The sequence below is a fragment of the Tribolium castaneum genome, chromosome 5, assembly GCF_031307605.1.
Source record: "Tribolium castaneum strain GA2 chromosome 5, icTriCast1.1, whole genome shotgun sequence".
Lineage (NCBI taxonomy): Eukaryota > Metazoa > Arthropoda > Insecta > Coleoptera > Tenebrionidae > Tribolium > Tribolium castaneum.
Genome location: NC_087398.1, coordinates 2,240,730 through 2,263,825, shown reverse-complemented (window position 1 = coordinate 2,263,825; position 23,096 = coordinate 2,240,730). Strand labels below are relative to the sequence as shown.

At 31.7% G+C, this 23,096-nt stretch overlaps 1 protein-coding gene across 1 annotated transcript in view; it reads left to right on the top strand.

Moving 5' to 3' along the window:
* The window catches only part of Megf8 (Multiple EGF like domains 8), a 41,756-nt gene that overhangs the window by 2,925 nt on the left and 15,735 nt on the right, over nt 1–23,096 (top strand). Inside the window, exon 2 of the mRNA XM_001814884.4 lies at nt 1,587–1,940. Within this exon, the coding sequence (XP_001814936.2) occupies nt 1,587–1,940 (354 nt within the window). The remainder of the gene's footprint in view (nt 1–1,586; nt 1,941–23,096) is intronic.

Below are 23,096 nucleotides of genomic sequence, written 5' to 3'. Positions count from 1 at the left end.
TCCGTATAATTGGAAGTACTTCGTTGTGGAAAATTCATTTAGGTCCCTATGAAACCGTAATTAGAATGGCTAATTTGGAACAAATGCCTCAGGCCGAGACTTTATTACAAATGATTACTTCGAGACAGGCCAGTCGAAAAAAAAATTATCAGACTGTAATTAATTGTAACATTGAAGTTTAAAATAGAACTTTTGTATTATTAATGCCAACGTTTGAATTTACTGCTGAATTATGCACGAAAGAAACATTTCAAGGGGTGGGATTTCTTTTGTCTGAAACACTCCTTTTAGATTATAAATGGTTTATGCATTAATGCTAATGTCGCTGTTACGACTGAAATAAAAAGTCAATTGATTATTATCATGTAATTGCTGTTTTTACTTATCGAAGTAAATTTCCACAAGACTAGAAATATGTAAGTGAAAAGTCGTGTCTTCTAAATATTGACTCATTACTCTCTGCTTATTTCTTTGAAAATAAAATATTTCTGCTGAGAAGGCGGATAAAAATGAACAATTCCTCAAACAATTATTAAAGGTTGACAGCCTGTAAGAAGTGGATATTTATATAACAGATTAAATGAAATAGGTTTTCGAAAAAGATAATACAGTAAAAAAATGGTAGTGTTAAATTTTGTACACTCTTCAAGGATTACTGAAGATCTAACAGTTCATTGATAGACAAGGATACGTTAATAGCAAATTTGATTGTACAAATAAAGAAAGAACATAACAGACCACTTTTGAAGTCAACTCAGCCAGTTTTGAGCTCTTTGTACATCTTTTTCTGTGTACAAAATAAATAATATACTTACAATAAAGTATTTTGAATGATTTGACAAATAAAAAGAAGAAACCAAATGGAACCTACGAATTAATATTTTTTTGTTTTATTGTCAGGCAATTTTTATTGAAATATTTCTTGCTTGCATAACAAAAAACATTACAGTGGATGATTACTTGCCATTTATGTCATTTTACGAGTAATTAGCCTAAGTGTTTATTCAAATATGTATTTGCAAACACCTTGAAGCAAATAATTTGCACAGTGATTAGCAAAATTTCACTCGTCCTAAGGACGATTCGTTAATTGTTTAAGCGTTTATCGACATCGATATGGGAATATCGGACAGAAAAACGTAAACAAAGCAATAAATTGTAACAGGGCTCTAAATCTAGTTTTGCGAAATTTTATGCCTTGGTTATTCCGAATTTCGTCAATTTATTTATGACATCTTTGTGGATTGCGTTAAATAATTAGGAGCAGGTTCACACCGGTTAGCACAAGCCTTGGGCAAATCCTACTTCTAGGTGTTAAATTTGAAATGACCGGTTATTGAAAAATGCACCGAGATACAATGCAACCTTTCTAGAATTATTATAGAATATAATATCAAGTAAGCGGTTCGTTTACTAATTGTCTTTACCGTCGATAATTTAAAATGTAACTATCGAAGGTTACTTTACGTTTTCCTCTCCGATCTTTTATTATTTTCATGCTCAACTAGACACGCCGAACTTTCGGTGTCAGTCGAATTAATTGCTTTACCTCGTTCCTAATTTAATTATTATGAATGTCATTTCAGGTGGATTTCAACAGCCCCACGAGCCCCATGTTGCGCGGCGACGCCACGGCCGGGGGCGAAATGGTGGCCCGTCTGGTGGGCTCTCTGTGTTTGCCAACTGATTGGCAAGAAATGCTCAACGTTTGCATAAGCTATTGCAGTGCCACATTGAAAATTTCCGATAATTTGGTTACGAACGTCTCGGCCGAAAATAACGAATGCAAGTCGGCAAAGTGGCCGTTTAATGAGACTTCCGGCAAGGTTTCAGTCGATTTCGAGAGTCATAAAATGGTTACGTTGGGCTCGTACAACAATCTGCACCAGCAGAGCAAAATGGAATTGCAACATAAAAAAGATACCGACGAGCAGGCAAAGGTGAGTTATTGTCGACTAATGATGACCCTGAAATTGATAATTAAGCTGTTTGTGTGACCACGAACGGTGATTCGGATGAATTAGGAGAAGTTTATGCGCAGGAAGTGGCGATTAATTTCATTGCTGTTGTGGTAAAGAATGCCGATGATAATTTATCGTTTGTTTATCTACCTGGCTTTGACGCAATTCCATGCAAATTGCTTGCATACATTCGCGGAATGATAACAACCATAATGATTCCACAAGTGACGAGTCGATTTTTATTTGAAGCGTTCATAACAATTTACTGCAGATTTTGATATAATTATGATATATGTATGCAGAATTAATTTCTAGCTAGCCTTGAATAAGTCACTACCTGAACATTGAAGTATCATACCATGTGAGGCCACAGCTATCGAGAAAATTCTATTCACTAGTCTATTTCTGATTCAATTATGTTTTCCCGACGCTTACTAAAAGTTTTATTTATTTTTTTACGAGTCGATAGTAAATACCTGCGGGGAAACAATAAAACAAGTTTCAATATTAAAAAATTCCATCCGAAGAGAACGATAAATTTACAAAAATAAATTGTATTTGGCATTTTATGCGGGTTTACGACTTTCCTCTTGACATTAGAATGAAAATGGAGAGAAGAGCTCCAAAGTTCTAAAGTCGAAGTGGATTATTGGAGAAATTCCTCTTTCACAATGCTTTCTGCCCATTTTTTGTCTGAATTTTCTTTGATCAAATTATTAACAATGTCAATAATTGTGTAATTTAAAAAATTTTTTTTATTTTCCCAATTACGACTAAACTATTCGAAAAAGTGGAACTGTTTTGATCCTCACCTATGCAAAATGATCCGGGGAATCGATTGGCATCGAAAAAATTGCCAAATTCCCAATAGTTTTTTAGTTATGAATTTTTTAAAATTTTACCAATTTTTGCATTTATCTGCAATTTGCTCAAAAACTATTAGTCAGAGAACAATAATTTTTTTTGAAAAAAATAGATTATTCAAAGAGCTTTCCAACGATAATAAACTTCATGGGGTTATCTCTGATAGTTCCGGAGCTATTGCTCAACAAATGTTCCGGGTACCCAAAATCGACAAAAATTGCGACGAAAATTGAAAAAATCAAACATCAAAAAATCGAACATATGGACTTTTTTTGGACTTTTAACAACTCTAGAGAGTTGTAAAGGCATATATAAATACGAAAAAGTATGATAGAACGAATTTAAAAAAAAATAATTTTTTCACTTTCTTGAAGGTAAGTGTTATTACTCAGGAAATTTTAGCAAAAAAAATCAAATTTTTAAATCTCATGAAAAGTTCGTATAATACAGAAAATGAGCCGCTGAATTCAATGGAACAAACCGCATTGCTCTACGACTTTTAGTTTTTGAGTTATGAATTTTTTTTGTTGGATAAACTTTTCCACTATGACAAATGGCTACCCTAAATTTAGGCAAAAAATTTTAAATTTTTAATTCTTGTGAAAAATTGATATAATATGTAAAATGAGCCGTAGAATTCAATCGAACAAACCGCAATGCTCTACGACTTTTAGTTTTTTTTTTATGAATTTTTTTAGTGAAAAACTTTGATCGCCTCTGTAGCCGGAACCGTTACCCGGAGCGGCTCCGGGTTTAATCGAAAAAATAGAGAAAATTAAGCGCTATCAGATGGTTTTTTGTTCGTTGCTCTAAGTCTTACAGTTTCCGAGAAAAACGCAAAAAAAGGTTTCCATTTTCACTTTTTTTCAATTTTCAACCGCCAATTACGGCGAAACTATTAGAGTTATCAAGAAACGGAAAAATCGAGGACAACCGGAACAAAAAACTCTACAAAATGGCATAGGACTCAAGGCGATATCTCGCAAAAAAATTTTCAATTTTCAATCGCCGATTACGGCCAAACTAAAAGAGCTAGGAGAAAACTCTTTGTTCCATCGTAAAGAGCACATCAAAATCTATAAGATAGGATAAGTTTTATTCGATTCTGAGACACTTTTAAAATTGACCATTTTGAAGGGGGGGGGGTGTTAACTTTTTTTTAATTTTTTTTATTTTCCTAATTACGACTAAACTATTCGAAAAAGTGGAACTGTTTTGATCCTTACCTATGCAAAATGATCCGGGGAATCGATTGGCATCGAAAAAATTGCCAAATTCCCAATAGTTTTTTAGTTATGAATTTTTTAAAATTTTACCAATTTTTGCATTTATCTGCAATTTGCTCAAAAACTATTAGTCAGAGAACAATAATTTTTTTTGAAAAAAATAGATTATTCAAAGAGCTTTCCAACGATAATAAACTTCATGGGGTTATCTCTGATAGTTCCGGAGCTATTGCTCAACAAATGTTCCGGGTACCCAAAATCGACAAAAATTGCGACGAAAATTGAAAAAATCAAACATCAAAAAATCGAACATATGGACTTTTTTTGGACTTTTAACAACTCTAGAGAGTTGTAAAGGCATATATAAATACGAAAAAGTATGATAGAACGAATTTAAAAAAAAAAATTTTTTTTCACTTTCTTGAAGGTAAGTGTTATTAGTCAGGAAATTTTAGCAAAAAAAATCAAATTTTTAAATCTCATGAAAAGTTCGTATAATACAGAAAATGAGCCGCTGAATTCAATGGAACAAACCGCATTGCTCTACGACTTTTAGTTTTTGAGTTATGAATTTTTTTTGTTGGATAAACTTTTCCACTATGACAAATGGCTACCCTAAATTTAGGCAAAAAATTTTAAATTTTTAATTCTTGTGAAAAATTGATATAATATGTAAAATGAGCCGTAGAATTCAATCGAACAAACCGCAATGCTCTACGACTTTTAGTTTTTTTTTTATGAATTTTTTTAGTGAAAAACTTTGATCGCCTCTGTAGCCGGAACCGTTACCCGGAGCGGCTCCGGGTTTAATCGAAAAAATAGAGAAAATTAAGCGCTATCAGATGGTTTTTTGTTCGTTGCTCTAAGTCTTACAGTTTCCGAGAAAAACGCAAAAAAAGGTTTCCATTTTCACTTTTTTTCAATTTTCAACCGCCAATTACGGCGAAACTATTAGAGTTATCAAGAAACGGAAAAATCGAGGACAACCGGAACAAAAAACTCTACAAAATGGCATAGGACTCAAGGCGATATCTCGCAAAAAAATTTTCAATTTTCAATCGCCGATTACGGCCAAACTAAAAGAGCTAGGAGAAAACTCTTTTTTCCATCGTAAAGAGCACATCATAATCTATAAGATAGGATAAGTTTTATTCGATTCTGAGACACTTTTAAAATTGACCATTTTGAAGGGGGGGGTGTTAACTTTTTTTTAATTTTTTTTATTTTCCTAATTACGACTAAACTATTCGAAAAAGTGGAACTGTTTTGATCCTTACCTATGCAAAATGATCCGGGGAATCGATTGGCATCGAAAAAATTGCCAAATTCCCAATAGTTTTTTAGTTATGAATTTTTTAAAATTTTACCAATTTTTGCATTTATCTGCAATTTGCTCAAAAACTATTAGTCAGAGAACAATAATTTTTTTTGAAAAAAATAGATTATTCAAAGAGCTTTCCAACGATAATAAACTTCATGGGGTTATCTCTGATAGTTCCGGAGCTATTGCTCAACAAATGTTCCGGGTACCCAAAATCGACAAAAATTGCGACGAAAATTGAAAAAATCAAACATCAAAAAATCGAACATATGGACTTTTTTTGGACTTTTAACAACTCTAGAGAGTTGTAAAGGCATATATAAATACGAAAAAGTATGATAGAACGAATTTAAAAAAAAAAAAAAATTTTCACTTTCTTGAAGGTAAGTGTTATTAGTCAGGAAATTTTAGCAAAAAAAATCAAATTTTTAAATCTCATGAAAAGTTCGTATAATACAGAAAATGAGCCGCTGAATTCAATGGAACAAACCGCATTGCTCTACGACTTTTAGTTTTTGAGTTATGAATTTTTTTTGTTGGATAAAATTTTCCACTATGACAAATGGCTACCCTAAATTTAGGCAAAAAATTTTAAATTTTTAATTCTTGTGAAAAATTGATATAATATGTAAAATGAGCCGTAGAATTCAATCGAACAAACCGCAATGCTCTACGACTTTTAGTTTTTTTTTTATGAATTTTTTTAGTGAAAAACTTTGATCGCCTCTGTAGCCGGAACCGTTACCCGGAGCGGCTCCGGGTTTAATCGAAAAAATAGAGAAAATTAAGCGCTATCAGATGGTTTTTTGTTCGTTGCTCTAAGTCTTACAGTTTCCGAGAAAAACGCAAAAAAAGGTTTCCATTTTCACTTTTTTTCAATTTTCAACCGCCAATTACGGCGAAACTATTAGAGTTATCAAGAAACGGAAAAATCGAGGACAACCGGAACAAAAAACTCTACAAAATGGCATAGGACTCAAGGCGATATCTCGCAAAAAAATTTTCAATTTTCAATCGCCGATTACGGCCAAACTAAAAGAGCTAGGAGAAAACTCTTTTTTCCATCGTAAAGAGCACATCATAATCTATAAGATAGGATAAGTTTTATTCGATTCTGAGACACTTTTAAAATTGACCATTTTGAAGGGGGGGGGTGTTAACTTTTTTTTAATTTTTTTTATTTTCCTAATTACGACTAAACTATTCGAAAAAGTGGAACTGTTTTGATCCTTACCTATGCAAAATGATCCGGGGAATCGATTGGCATCGAAAAAATTGCCAAATTCCCAATAGTTTTTTAGTTATGAATTTTTTAAAATTTTACCAATTTTTGCATTTATCTGCAATTTGCTCAAAAACTATTAGTCAGAGAACAATAATTTTTTTTGAAAAAAATAGATTATTCAAAGAGCTTTCCAACGATAATAAACTTCATGGGGTTATCTCTGATAGTTCCGGAGCTATTGCTCAACAAATGTTCCGGGTACCCAAAATCGACAAAAATTGCGACGAAAATTGAAAAAATCAAACATCAAAAAATCGAACATATGGACTTTTTTTGGACTTTTAACAACTCTAGAGAGTTGTAAAGGCATATATAAATACGAAAAAGTATGATAGAACGAATTTAAAAAAAAAAAATTTTTTTCACTTTCTTGAAGGTAAGTGTTATTAGTCAGGAAATTTTAGCAAAAAAAATCAAATTTTTAAATCTCATGAAAAGTTCGTATAATACAGAAAATGAGCCGCTGAATTCAGTGGAACAAACCGCATTGTTCTACGACTTTTAGTTTTTGAGTTATGAATTTTTTTGTTGGATAAAATTTTCCACTATGACAAATGGCTACCCTAAATTTAGGCAAAAAATTTTAAATTTTTTATTCTTGTGAAAAATTTATATAATATGTAAAATGAGCCGTAGAATTCAATCGAACAAACCGCAATGCTCTACGACTTTTAGTTTTTTTTTTATGAATTTTTTTAGTGAAAAACTTTGATCGCCTCTGTAGCCGGAACCGTTACCCGGAGCGGCTCCGGGTTTAATCGAAAAAATAGAGAAAATTAAGCGCTATCAGATGGTTTTTTGTTCGTTGCTCTAAGTCTTACAGTTTCCGAGAAAAACGCAAAAAAAGGTTTCCATTTTCACTTTTTTTCAATTTTCAACCGCCAATTACGGCGAAACTATTAGAGTTATCAAGAAACGGAAAAATCGAGGACAACCGGAACAAAAAACTCTACAAAATGGCATAGGACTCAAGGCGATATCTCGCAAAAAAATTTTCAATTTTCAATCGCCGATTACGGCCAAACTAAAAGAGCTAGGAGAAAACTCTTTTTTCCATCGTAAAGAGCACATCAAAATCTATAAGATAGGATAAGTTTTATTCGATTCTGAGACACTTTTAAAATTGACCATTTTGAAGGGGGGGGTGTTAACTTTTTTTTAATTTTTTTTATTTTCCTAATTACGACTAAACTATTCGAAAAAGTGGAACTGTTTTGATCCTTACCTATGCAAAATGATCCGGGGAATCGATTGGCATCGAAAAAATTGCCAAATTCCCAATAGTTTTTTAGTTATGAATTTTTTAAAATTTTACCAATTTTTGCATTTATCTGCAATTTGCTCAAAAACTATTAGTCAGAGAACAATAATTTTTTTTGAAAAAAATAGATTATTCAAAGAGCTTTCCAACGATAATAAACTTCATGGGGTTATCTCTGATAGTTCCGGAGCTATTGCTCAACAAATGTTCCGGGTACCCAAAATCGACAAAAATTGCGACGAAAATTGAAAAAATCAAACATCAAAAAATCGAACATATGGACTTTTTTTGGACTTTTAACAACTCTAGAGAGTTGTAAAGGCATATATAAATACGAAAAAGTATGATAGAACGAATTTAAAAAAAAATTTTTTTTTCACTTTCTTGAAGGTAAGTGTTATTAGTCAGGAAATTTTAGCAAAAAAAATCAAATTTTTAAATCTCATGAAAAGTTCGTATAATACAGAAAATGAGCCGCTGAATTCAATGGAACAAACCGCATTGTTCTACGACTTTTAGTTTTTGAGTTATGAATTTTTTTGTTGGATAAAATTTTCCACTATGACAAATGGCTACCCTAAATTTAGGCAAAAAATTTTAAATTTTTTATTCTTGTGAAAAATTGATATAATATGTAAAATGAGCCGTAGAATTCAATCGAACAAACCGCAATGCTCTACGACTTTTAGTTTTTTTTTTATGAATTTTTTTAGTGAAAAACTTTGATCGCCTCTGTAGCCGGAACCGTTACCCGGAGCGGCTCCGGGTTTAATCGAAAAAATAGAGAAAATTAAGCGCTATCAGATGGTTTTTTGTTCGTTGCCCTAAGTCTTACAGTTTCCGAGAAAAACGCAAAAAAAGGTTTCCATTTTCACTTTTTTTCAATTTTCAACCGCCAATTACGGCGAAACTATTAGAGTTATCAAGAAACGGAAAAATCGAGGACAACCGGAACAAAAAACTCTACAAAATGGCATAGGACTCAAGGCGATATCTCGCAAAAAAATTTTCAATTTTCAATCGCCGATTACGGCCAAACTAAAAGAGCTAGGAGAAAACTCTTTGTTCCATCGTAAAGAGCACATCAAAATCTATAAGATAGGATAAGTTTTATTCGATTCTGAGACACTTTTAAAATTGACCATTTTGAAGGGGGGGGTGTTAACTTTTTTTTAATTTTTTTTATTTTCCTAATTACGACTAAACTATTCGAAAAAGTGGAACTGTTTTGATCCTTACCTATGCAAAATGATCCGGGGAATCGATTGGCATCGAAAAAATTGCCAAATTCCCAATAGTTTTTTAGTTATGAATTTTTTAAAATTTTACCAATTTTTGCATTTATCTGCAATTTGCTCAAAAACTATTAGTCAGAGAACAATATTTTTTTTTGAAAAAAATAGATTATTCAAAGAGCTTTCCAACGATAATAAACTTCATGGGGTTATCTCTGATAGTTCCGGAGCTATTGCTCAACAAATGTTCCGGGTACCCAAAATCGACAAAAATTGCGACGAAAATTGAAAAAATCAAACATCAAAAAATCGAACATATGGACTTTTTTTGAACTTTTAACAACTCTAGAGAGTTGCAAAGGCATATATAAATACGAAAAAGTATGATAGAACGAATTTTAAAAAAAAATAATTTTTTCACTTTCTTGAAGGTAAGACACATTAGTCAGGAAATTTTAGCAAAAAAAATCAAATTTTTAAATCTCATGAAAAGTTCGTATAATACAGAAAATGAGCCGCTGAATTCAATGGAACAAACCGCATTGCTCTACGACTTTTAGTTTTTGAGTTATGAATTTTTTTTGTTGGATAAACTTTTCCACTATGACAAATGGCTACCCTAAATTTAGGCAAAAAATTTTAAATTTTTAATTCTTGTGAAAAATTGATATAATATGTAAAATGAGCCGTAGAATTCAATCGAACAAACCGCAATGCTCTACGACTTTTAGTTTTTTTTTATGAATTTTTTTAGTGAAAAACTTTGATCGCCTCTGTAGCCGGAACCGTTACCCGGAGCGGCTCCGGGTTTAATCGAAAAAATAGAGAAAATTAAGCGCTATCAGATGGTTTTTTGTTCGTTGCTCTAAGTCTTACAGTTTCCGAGAAAAACGCAAAAAAAGGTTTCCATTTTCACTTTTTTTCAATTTTCAACCGCCAATTACGGCGAAACTATTAGAGTTATCAAGAAACGGAAAAATCGAGGACAACCGGAACAAAAAACTCTACAAAATGGCATAGGACTCAAGGCGATATCTCGCAAAAAAATTTTCAATTTTCAATCGCCGATTACGGCCAAACTAAAAGAGCTAGGAGAAAACTCTTTTTTCCATCGTAAAGAGCACATCATAATCTATAAGATAGGATAAGTTTTATTCGATTCTGAGACACTTTTAAAATTGACCATTTTGAAGGGGGGGGTGTTAACTTTTTTTTAATTTTTTTTATTTTCCTAATTACGACTAAACTATTCGAAAAAGTGGAACTGTTTTGATCCTTACCTATGCAAAATGATCCGGGGAATCGATTGGCATCGAAAAAATTGCCAAATTCCCAATAGTTTTTTAGTTATGAATTTTTTAAAATTTTACCAATTTTTGCATTTATCTGCAATTTGCTCAAAAACTATTAGTCAGAGAACAATAATTTTTTTTGAAAAAAATAGATTATTCAAAGAGCTTTCCAACGATAATAAACTTCATGGGGTTATCTCTGATAGTTCCGGAGCTATTGCTCAACAAATGTTCCGGGTACCCAAAATCGACAAAAATTGCGACGAAAATTGAAAAAATCAAACATCAAAAAATCGAACATATGGACTTTTTTTGGACTTTTAACAACTCTAGAGAGTTGTAAAGGCATATATAAATACGAAAAAGTATGATAGAACGAATTTAAAAAAAAAAAATTTTTTTCACTTTCTTGAAGGTAAGTGTTATTAGTCAGGAAATTTTAGCAAAAAAAATCAAATTTTTAAATCTCATGAAAAGTTCGTATAATACAGAAAATGAGCCGCTGAATTCAGTGGAACAAACCGCATTGTTCTACGACTTTTAGTTTTTGAGTTATGAATTTTTTTGTTGGATAAAATTTTCCACTATGACAAATGGCTACCCTAAATTTAGGCAAAAAATTTTAAATTTTTTATTCTTGTGAAAAATTTATATAATATGTAAAATGAGCCGTAGAATTCAATCGAACAAACCGCAATGCTCTACGACTTTTAGTTTTTTTTTTATGAATTTTTTTAGTGAAAAACTTTGATCGCCTCTGTAGCCGGAACCGTTACCCGGAGCGGCTCCGGGTTTAATCGAAAAAATAGAGAAAATTAAGCGCTATCAGATGGTTTTTTGTTCGTTGCTCTAAGTCTTACAGTTTCCGAGAAAAACGCAAAAAAAGGTTTCCATTTTCACTTTTTTTCAATTTTCAACCGCCAATTACGGCGAAACTATTAGAGTTATCAAGAAACGGAAAAATCGAGGACAACCGGAACAAAAAACTCTACAAAATGGCATAGGACTCAAGGCGATATCTCGCAAAAAAATTTTCAATTTTCAATCGCCGATTACGGCCAAACTAAAAGAGCTAGGAGAAAACTCTTTTTTCCATCGTAAAGAGCACATCATAATCTATAAGATAGGATAAGTTTTATTCGATTCTGAGACACTTTTAAAATTGACCATTTTGAAGGGGGGGGTGTTAACTTTTTTTTAATTTTTTTTATTTTCCTAATTACGACTAAACTATTCGAAAAAGTGGAACTGTTTTGATCCTTACCTATGCAAAATGATCCGGGGAATCGATTGGCATCGAAAAAATTGCCAAATTCCCAATAGTTTTTTAGTTATGAATTTTTTAAAATTTTACCAATTTTTGCATTTATCTGCAATTTGCTCAAAAACTATTAGTCAGAGAACAATAATTTTTTTTGAAAAAAATAGATTATTCAAAGAGCTTTCCAACGATAATAAACTTCATGGGGTTATCTCTGATAGTTCCGGAGCTATTGCTCAACAAATGTTCCGGGTACCCAAAATCGACAAAAATTGCGACGAAAATTGAAAAAATCAAACATCAAAAAATCGAACATATGGACTTTTTTTGGACTTTTAACAACTCTAGAGAGTTGTAAAGGCATATATAAATACGAAAAAGTATGATAGAACGAATTTAAAAAAAAAAAAAAATTTTCACTTTCTTGAAGGTAAGTGTTATTAGTCAGGAAATTTTAGCAAAAAAAATCAAATTTTTAAATCTCATGAAAAGTTCGTATAATACAGAAAATGAGCCGCTGAATTCAATGGAACAAACCGCATTGCTCTACGACTTTTAGTTTTTGAGTTATGAATTTTTTTTGTTGGATAAAATTTTCCACTATGACAAATGGCTACCCTAAATTTAGGCAAAAAATTTTAAATTTTTAATTCTTGTGAAAAATTGATATAATATGTAAAATGAGCCGTAGAATTCAATCGAACAAACCGCAATGCTCTACGACTTTTAGTTTTTTTTTTATGAATTTTTTTAGTGAAAAACTTTGATCGCCTCTGTAGCCGGAACCGTTACCCGGAGCGGCTCCGGGTTTAATCGAAAAAATAGAGAAAATTAAGCGCTATCAGATGGTTTTTTGTTCGTTGCTCTAAGTCTTACAGTTTCCGAGAAAAACGCAAAAAAAGGTTTCCATTTTCACTTTTTTTCAATTTTCAACCGCCAATTACGGCGAAACTATTAGAGTTATCAAGAAACGGAAAAATCGAGGACAACCGGAACAAAAAACTCTACAAAATGGCATAGGACTCAAGGCGATATCTCGCAAAAAAATTTTCAATTTTCAATCGCCGATTACGGCCAAACTAAAAGAGCTAGGAGAAAACTCTTTTTTCCATCGTAAAGAGCACATCATAATCTATAAGATAGGATAAGTTTTATTCGATTCTGAGACACTTTTAAAATTGACCATTTTGAAGGGGGGGGTGTTAACTTTTTTTTAATTTTTTTTATTTTCCTAATTACGACTAAACTATTCGAAAAAGTGGAACTGTTTTGATCCTTACCTATGCAAAATGATCCGGGGAATCGATTGGCATCGAAAAAATTGCCAAATTCCCAATAGTTTTTTAGTTATGAATTTTTTAAAATTTTACCAATTTTTGCATTTATCTGCAATTTGCTCAAAAACTATTAGTCAGAGAACAATAATTTTTTTTGAAAAAAATAGATTATTCAAAGAGCTTTCCAACGATAATAAACTTCATGGGGTTATCTCTGATAGTTCCGGAGCTATTGCTCAACAAATGTTCCGGGTACCCAAAATCGACAAAAATTGCGACGAAAATTGAAAAAATCAAACATCAAAAAATCGAACATATGGACTTTTTTTGGACTTTTAACAACTCTAGAGAGTTGTAAAGGCATATATAAATACGAAAAAGTATGATAGAACGAATTTAAAAAAAAAAAAATTTTTTCACTTTCTTGAAGGTAAGTGTTATTAGTCAGGAAATTTTAGCAAAAAAAATCAAATTTTTAAATCTCATGAAAAGTTCGTATAATACAGAAAATGAGCCGCTGAATTCAGTGGAACAAACCGCATTGTTCTACGACTTTTAGTTTTTGAGTTATGAATTTTTTTGTTGGATAAAATTTTCCACTATGACAAATGGCTACCCTAAATTTAGGCAAAAAATTTTAAATTTTTAATTCTTGTGAAAAATTGATATAATATGTAAAATGAGCCGTAGAATTCAATCGAACAAACCGCAATGCTCTACGACTTTTAGTTTTTTTTTTATGAATTTTTTTAGTGAAAAACTTTGATCGCCTCTGTAGCCGGAACCGTTACCCGGAGCGGCTCCGGGTTTAATCTAAAAAATAGAGAAAATTAAGCGCTATCAGATGGTTTTTTGTTCGTTGCTCTAAGTCTTACAGTTTCCGAGAAAAACGCAAAAAAAGGTTTCCATTTTCACTTTTTTTCAATTTTCAACCGCCAATTACGGCGAAACTATTAGAGTTATCAAGAAACGGAAAAATCGAGGACAACCGGAACAAAAAACTCTACAAAATGGCATAGGACTCAAGGCGATATCTCGCAAAAAAATTTTCAATTTTCAATCGCCGATTACGGCCAAACTAAAAGAGCTAGGAGAAAACTCTTTTTTCCATCGTAAAGAGCACATCATAATCTATAAGATAGGATAAGTTTTATTCGATTCTGAGACACTTTTAAAATTGACCATTTTGAAGGGGGGGGGTGTTAACTTTTTTTTAATTTTTTTTATTTTCCTAATTACGACTAAACTATTCGAAAAAGTGGAACTGTTTTGATCCTTACCTATGCAAAATGATCCGGGGAATCGATTGGCATCGAAAAAATTGCCAAATTCCCAATAGTTTTTTAGTTATGAATTTTTTAAAATTTTACCAATTTTTGCATTTATCTGCAATTTGCTCAAAAACTATTAGTCAGAGAACAATAATTTTTTTTGAAAAAAATAGATTATTCAAAGAGCTTTCCAACGATAATAAACTTCATGGGGTTATCTCTGATAGTTCCGGAGCTATTGCTCAACAAATGTTCCGGGTACCCAAAATCGACAAAAATTGCGACGAAAATTGAAAAAATCAAACATCAAAAAATCGAACATATGGACTTTTTTTGGACTTTTAACAACTCTAGAGAGTTGCAAAGGCATATATAAATACGAAAAAGTATGATAGAACGAATTTTAAAAAAAAATAATTTTTTCACTTTCTTGAAGGTAAGTGTTATTAGTCAGGAAATTTTAGCAAAAAAAATCAAATTTTTAAATCTCATGAAAAGTTCGTATAATACAGAAAATGAGCCGCTGAATTCAATGGAACAAACCGCATTGCTCTACGACTTTTAGTTTTTGAGTTATGAATTTTTTTTGTTGGATAAACTTTTCCACTATGACAAATGGCTACCCTAAATTTAGGCAAAAAATTTTAAATTTTTAATTCTTGTGAAAAATTGATATAATATGTAAAATGAGCCGTAGAATTCAATCGAACAAACCGCAATGCTCTACGACTTTTAGTTTTTTTTTTATGAATTTTTTTAGTGAAAAACTTTGATCGCCTCTGTAGCCGGAACCGTTACCCGGAGCGGCTCCGGGTTTAATCGAAAAAATAGAGAAAATTAAGCGCTATCAGATGGTTTTTTGTTCGTTGCTCTAAGTCTTACAGTTTCCGAGAAAAACGCAAAAAAAGGTTTCCATTTTCACTTTTTTTCAATTTTCAACCGCCAATTACGGCGAAACTATTAGAGTTATCAAGAAACGGAAAAATCGAGGACAACCGGAACAAAAAACTCTACAAAATGGCATAGGACTCAAGGCGATATCTCGCAAAAAAATTTTCAATTTTCAATCGCCGATTACGGCCAAACTAAAAGAGCTAGGAGAAAACTCTTTGTTCCATCGTAAAGAGCACATCAAAATCTATAAGATAGGATAAGTTTTATTCGATTCTGAGACACTTTTAAAATTGACCATTTTGAAGGGGGGGGGTGTTAACTTTTTTTTAATTTTTTTTATTTTCCTAATTACGACTAAACTATTCGAAAAAGTGGAACTGTTTTGATCCTTACCTATGCAAAATGATCCGGGGAATCGATTGGCATCGAAAAAATTGCCAAATTCCCAATAGTTTTTTAGTTATGAATTTTTTAAAATTTTACCAATTTTTGCATTTATCTGCAATTTGCTCAAAAACTATTAGTCAGAGAACAATAATTTTTTTTGAAAAAAATAGATTATTCAAAGAGCTTTCCAACGATAATAAACTTCATGGGGTTATCTCTGATAGTTCCGGAGCTATTGCTCAACAAATGTTCCGGGTACCCAAAATCGACAAAAATTGCGACGAAAATTGAAAAAATCAAACATCAAAAAATCGAACATATGGACTTTTTTTGGACTTTTAACAACTCTAGAGAGTTGTAAAGGCATATATAAATACGAAAAAGTATGATAGAACGAATTTAAAAAAAAAAAATTTTTTTCACTTTCTTGAAGGTAAGTGTTATTAGTCAGGAAATTTTAGCAAAAAAAATCAAATTTTTAAATCTCATGAAAAGTTCGTATAATACAGAAAATGAGCCGCTGAATTCAGTGGAACAAACCGCATTGTTCTACGACTTTTAGTTTTTGAGTTATGAATTTTTTTGTTGGATAAAATTTTCCACTATGACAAATGGCTACCCTAAATTTAGGCAAAAAATTTTAAATTTTTTATTCTTGTGAAAAATTTATATAATATGTAAAATGAGCCGTAGAATTCAATCGAACAAACCGCAATGCTCTACGACTTTTAGTTTTTTTTTTATGAATTTTTTTAGTGAAAAACTTTGATCGCCTCTGTAGCCGGAACCGTTACCCGGAGCGGCTCCGGGTTTAATCGAAAAAATAGAGAAAATTAAGCGCTATCAGATGGTTTTTTGTTCGTTGCTCTAAGTCTTACAGTTTCCGAGAAAAACGCAAAAAAAGGTTTCCATTTTCACTTTTTTTCAATTTTCAACCGCCAATTACGGCGAAACTATTAGAGTTATCAAGAAACGGAAAAATCGAGGATAACCGGAACAAAAAACTCTACAAAATGGCATAGGACTCAAGGCGATATCTCGCAAAAAAATTTTCAATTTTCAATCGCCGATTACGGCCAAACTAAAAGAGCTAGGAGAAAACTCTTTTTTCCATCGTAAAGAGCACATCATAATCTATAAGATAGGATAAGTTTTATTCGATTCTGAGACACTTTTAAAATTGACCATTTTGAAGGGGGGGGTGTTAACTTTTTTTTAATTTTTTTTATTTTCCTAATTACGACTAAACTATTCGAAAAAGTGGAACTGTTTTGATCCTTACCTATGCAAAATGATCCGGGGAATCGATTGGCATCGAAAAAATTGCCAAATTCCCAATAGTTTTTTAGTTATGAATTTTTTAAAATTTTACCAATTTTTGCATTTATCTGCAATTTGCTCAAAAACTATTAGTCAGAGAACAATAATTTTTTTTGAAAAAAATAGATTATTCAAAGAGCTTTCCAACGATAATAAACTTCATGGGGTTATCTCTGATAGTTCCGGAGCTATTGCTCAACAAATGTTCCGGGTACCCAAAATCGACAAAAATTGCGACGAAAATTGAAAAAATCAAACATCAAAAAATCGAACATATGGACTTTTTTTGGACTTTTAACAACTCTAGAGAGTTGTAAAGGCATATATAAATACGAAAAAGTATGATAGAACGAATTTAAAAAAAAAAAAAAATTTTCACTTTCTTGAAGGTAAGTGTTATTAGTCAGGAAATTTTAGCAAAAAAAATCAAATTTTTAAATCTCATGAAAAGTTCGTATAATACAGAAAATGAGCCGCTGAATTCAGTGGAACAAACCGCATTGTTCTACGACTTTTAGTTTTTGAGTTATGAATTTTTTTGTTGGATAAAATTTTCCACTATGACAAATGGCTACCCTAAATTTAGGCAAAAAATTTTAAATTTTTAATTCTTGTGAAAAATTGATATAATATGTAAAATGAGCCGTAGAATTCAATCGAACAAACCGCAATGCTCTACGACTTTTAGTTTTTTTTTTATGAATTTTTTTAGTGAAAAACTTTGATCGCCTCTGTAGCCGGAACCGTTACCCGGAGCGGCTCCGGGTTTAATCTAAAAAATAGAGAAAATTAAGCGCTATCAGATGGTTTTTTGTTCGTTGCTCTAAGTCTTACAGTTTCCGAGAAAAACGCAAAAAAAGGTTTCCATTTTCACTTTTTTTCAATTTTCAACCGCCAATTACGGCGAAACTATTAGAGTTATCAAGAAACGGAAAAATCGAGGACAACCGGAACAAAAAACTCTACAAAATGGCATAGGACTCAAGGCGATATCTCGCAAAAAAATTTTCAATTTTCAATCGCCGATTACGGCCAAACTAAAAGAGCTAGGAGAAAACTCTTTTTTCCATCGTAAAGAGCACATCATAATCTATAAGATAGGATAAGTTTTATTCGATTCTGAGACACTTTTAAAATTGACCATTTTGAAGGGGGGGGTGTTAACTTTTTTTTAATTTTTTTTATTTTCCTAATTACGACTAAACTATTCGAAAAAGTGGAACTGTTTTGATCCTTACCTATGCAAAATGATCCGGGGAATCGATTGGCATCGAAAAAATTGCCAAATTCCCAATAGTTTTTTAGTTATGAATTTTTTAAAATTTTACCAATTTTTGCATTTATCTGCAATTTGCTCAAAAACTATTAGTCAGAGAACAATAATTTTTTTTGAAAAAAATAGATTATTCAAAGAGCTTTCCAACGATAATAAACTTCATGGGGTTATCTCTGATAGTTCCGGAGCTATTGCTCAACAAATGTTCCGGGTACCCAAAATCGACAAAAATTGCGACGAAAATTGAAAAAATCAAACATCAAAAAATCGAACATATGGACTTTTTTTGGACTTTTAACAACTCTAGAGAGTTGCAAAGGCATATATAAATACGAAAAAGTATGATAGAACGAATTTTAAAAAAAAATAATTTTTTCACTTTCTTGAAGGTAAGTGTTATTAGTCAGGAAATTTTAGCAAAAAAAATCAAATTTTTAAATCTCATGAAAAGTTCGTATAATACAGAAAATGAGCCGCTGAATTCAATGGAACAAACCGCATTGCTCTACGACTTTTAGTTTTTGAGTTATGAATTTTTTTTGTTGGATAAACTTTTCCACTATGACAAATGGCTACCCTAAATTTAGGCAAAAAATTTTAAATTTTTAATTCTTGTGAAAAATTGATATAATATGTAAAATGAGCCGTAGAATTCAATCGAACAAACCGCAATGCTCTACGACTTTTAGTTTTTTTTTTATGAATTTTTTTAGTGAAAAACTTTGATCGCCTCTGTAGCCGGAACCGTTACCCGGAGCGGCTCCGGGTTTAATCGAAAAAATAGAGAAAATTAAGCGCTATCAGATGGTTTTTTGTTCGTTGCTCTAAGTCTTACAGTTTCCGAGAAAAACGCAAAAAAAGGTTTCCATTTTCACTTTTTTTCAATTTTCAACCGCCAATTACGGCGAAACTATTAGAGTTATCAAGAAACGGAAAAATCGAGGACAACCGGAACAAAAAACTCTACAAAATGGCATAGGACTCAAGGCGATATCTCGCAAAAAAATTTTCAATTTTCAATCGCCGATTACGGCCAAACTAAAAGAGCTAGGAGAAAACTCTTTGTTCCATCGTAAAGAGCACATCAAAATCTATAAGATAGGATAAGTTTTATTCGATTCTGAGACACTTTTAAAATTGACCATTTTGAAGGGGGGGGGTGTTAACTTTTTTTTAATTTTTTTTATTTTCCTAATTACGACTAAACTATTCGAAAAAGTGGAACTGTTTTGATCCTTACCTATGCAAAATGATCCGGGGAATCGATTGGCATCGAAAAAATTGCCAAATTCCCAATAGTTTTTTAGTTATGAATTTTTTAAAATTTTACCAATTTTTGCATTTATCTGCAATTTGCTCAAAAACTATTAGTCAGAGAACAATAATTTTTTTTGAAAAAAATAGATTATTCAAAGAGCTTTCCAACGATAATAAACTTCATGGGGTTATCTCTGATAGTTCCGGAGCTATTGCTCAACAAATGTTCCGGGTACCCAAAATCGACAAAAATTGCGACGAAAATTGAAAAAATCAAACATCAAAAAATCGAACATATGGACTTTTTTTGGACTTTTAACAACTCTAGAGAGTTGTAAAGGCATATATAAATACGAAAAAGTATGATAGAACGAATTTAAAAAAAAAAAATTTTTTTCACTTTCTTGAAGGTAAGTGTTATTAGTCAGGAAATTTTAGCAAAAAAAATCAAATTTTTAAATCTCATGAAAAGTTCGTATAATACAGAAAATGAGCCGCTGAATTCAGTGGAACAAACCGCATTGTTCTACGACTTTTAGTTTTTGAGTTATGAATTTTTTTGTTGGATAAAATTTTCCACTATGACAAATGGCTACCCTAAATTTAGGCAAAAAATTTTAAATTTTTTATTCTTGTGAAAAATTTATATAATATGTAAAATGAGCCGTAGAATTCAATCGAACAAACCGCAATGCTCTACGACTTTTAGTTTTTTTTTTATGAATTTTTTTAGTGAAAAACTTTGATCGCCTCTGTAGCCGGAACCGTTACCCGGAGCGGCTCCGGGTTTAATCGAAAAAATAGAGAAAATTAAGCGCTATCAGATGGTTTTTTGTTCGTTGCTCTAAGTCTTACAGTTTCCGAGAAAAACGCAAAAAAAGGTTTCCATTTTCACTTTTTTTCAATTTTCAACCGCCAATTACGGCGAAACTATTAGAGTTATCAAGAAACGGAAAAATCGAGGATAACCGGAACAAAAAACTCTACAAAATGGCATAGGACTCAAGGCGATATCTCGCAAAAAAATTTTCAATTTTCAATCGCCGATTACGGCCAAACTAAAAGAGCTAGGAGAAAACTCTTTTTTCCATCGTAAAGAGCACATCAAAATCTATAAGATAGGATAAGTTTTATTCGATTCTGAGACACTTTTAAAATTGACCATTTTGAAGGGGGGGGTGTTAACTTTTTTTTAATTTTTTTTATTTTCCTAATTACGACTAAACTATTCGAAAAAGTGGAACTGTTTTGATCCTTACCTATGCAAAATGATCCGGGGAATCGATTGGCATCGAAAAAATTGCCAAATTCCCAATAGTTTTTTAGTTATGAATTTTTTAAAATTTTACCAATTTTTGCATTTATCTGCAATTTGCTCAAAAACTATTAGTCAGAGAACAATAATTTTTTTTGAAAAAAATAGATTATTCAAAGAGCTTTCCAACGATAATAAACTTCATGGGGTTATCTCTGATAGTTCCGGAGCTATTGCTCAACAAATGTTCCAGGTACCCAAAATCGACAAAAATTGCGACGAAAATTGAAAAAATCAAACATCAAAAAATCGAACATATGGACTTTTTTTGGACTTTTAACAACTCTAGAAAGTTGTAAAGGCATATATAAATACGAAAAAGTATGATAGAACGAATTTAAAAAAAAAATTTTTTTTCACTTTCTTGAAGGTAAGTGTTATTAGTCAGGAAATTTTAGCAAAAAAAATCAAATTTTTAAATCTCATGAAAAGTTCGTATAATACAGAAAATGAGCCGCTGAATTCAGTGGAACAAACCGCATTGTTCTACGACTATTAGTTTTTGAGTTATGAATTTTTTTGTTGGATAAAATTTTCCACTATGACAAATGGCTACCCTAAATTTAGGCAAAAAATTTTAAATTTTTTATTCTTGTGAAAAATTGATATAATATGTAAAATGAGCCGTAGAATTCAATCGAACAAACCGCAATGCTCTACGACTTTTAGTTTTTTTTTTATGAATTTTTTTAGTGAAAAACTTTGATCGCCTCTGTAGCCGGAACCGTTACCCGGAGCGGCTCCGGGTTTAATCGAAAAAATAGAGAAAATTAAGCGCTATCAGATGGTTTTTTGTTCGTTGCTCTAAGTCTTACAGTTTCCGAGAAAAACGCAAAAAAAGGTTTCCATTTTCACTTTTTTTCAATTTTCAACCGCCAATTACGGCGAAACTATTAGAGTTATCAAGAAACGGAAAAATCGAGGACAACCGGAACAAAAAACTCTACAAAATGGCATAGGACTCAAGGCGATATCTCGCAAAAAAATTTTCAATTTTCAATCGCCGATTACGGCCAAACTAAAAGAGCTAGGAGAAAACTCTTTGTTCCATCGTAAAGAGCACATCAAAATCTATAAGATAGGATAAGTTTTATTCGATTCTGAGACACTTTTAAAATTGACCATTTTGAAGGGGGGGGTGTTAACTTTTTTTTAATTTTTTTTATTTTCCTAATTACGACTAAACTATTCGAAAAAGTGGAACTGTTTTGATCCTTACCTATGCAAAATGATCCGGGGAATCGATTGGCATCGAAAAAATTGCCAAATTCCCAATAGTTTTTTAGTTATGAATTTTTTAAAATTTTACCAATTTTTGCATTTATCTGCAATTTGCTCAAAAACTATTAGTCAGAGAACAATATTTTTTTTTGAAAAAAATAGATTATTCAAAGAGCTTTCCAACGATAATAAACTTCATGGGGTTATCTCTGATAGTTCCGGAGCTATTGCTCAACAAATGTTCCGGGTACCCAAAATCGACAAAAATTGCGACGAAAATTGAAAAAATCAAACATCAAAAAATCGAACATATGGACTTTTTTTGGACTTTTAACAACTCTAGAGAGTTGTAAAGGCATATATAAATACGAAAAAGTATGATAGAACGAATTTTAAAAAAAAAAATTTTTTTCACTTTCTTGAAGGTAAGTGTTATTAGTCAGGAAATTTTAGCAAAAAAAATCAAATTTTTAAATCTCATGAAAAGTTCGTATAATACAGAAAATGAGCCGCTGAATTCAATGGAACAAACCGCATTGCTCTACGACTTTTAGTTTTTGAGTTATGAATTTTTTTTGTTGGATAAACTTTTCCACTATGACAAATGGCTACCCTAAATTTAGGCAAAAAATTTTAAATTTTTAATTCTTGTGAAAAATTGATATAATATGTAAAATGAGCCGTAGAATTCAATCGAACAAACCGCAATGCTCTACGACTTTTAGTTTTTTTTTATGAATTTTTTTAGTGAAAAACTTTGATCGCCTCTGTAGCCGGAACCGTTACCCGGAGCGGCTCCGGGTTTAATCGAAAAAATAGAGAAAATTAAGCGCTATCAGATGGTTTTTTGTTCGTTGCTCTAAGTCTTACAGTTTCCGAGAAAAACGCAAAAAAAGGTTTCCATTTTCACTTTTTTTCAATTTTCAACCGCCAATTACGGCGAAACTATTAGAGTTATCAAGAAACGGAAAAATCGAGGACAACCGGAACAAAAAACTCTACAAAATGGCATAGGACTCAAGGCGATATCTCGCAAAAAAATTTTCAATTTTCAATCGCCGATTACGGCCAAACTAAAAGAGCTAGGAGAAAACTCTTTGTTCCATCGTAAAGAGCACATCAAAATCTATAAGATAGGATAAGTTTTATTCGATTCTGAGACACTTTTAAAA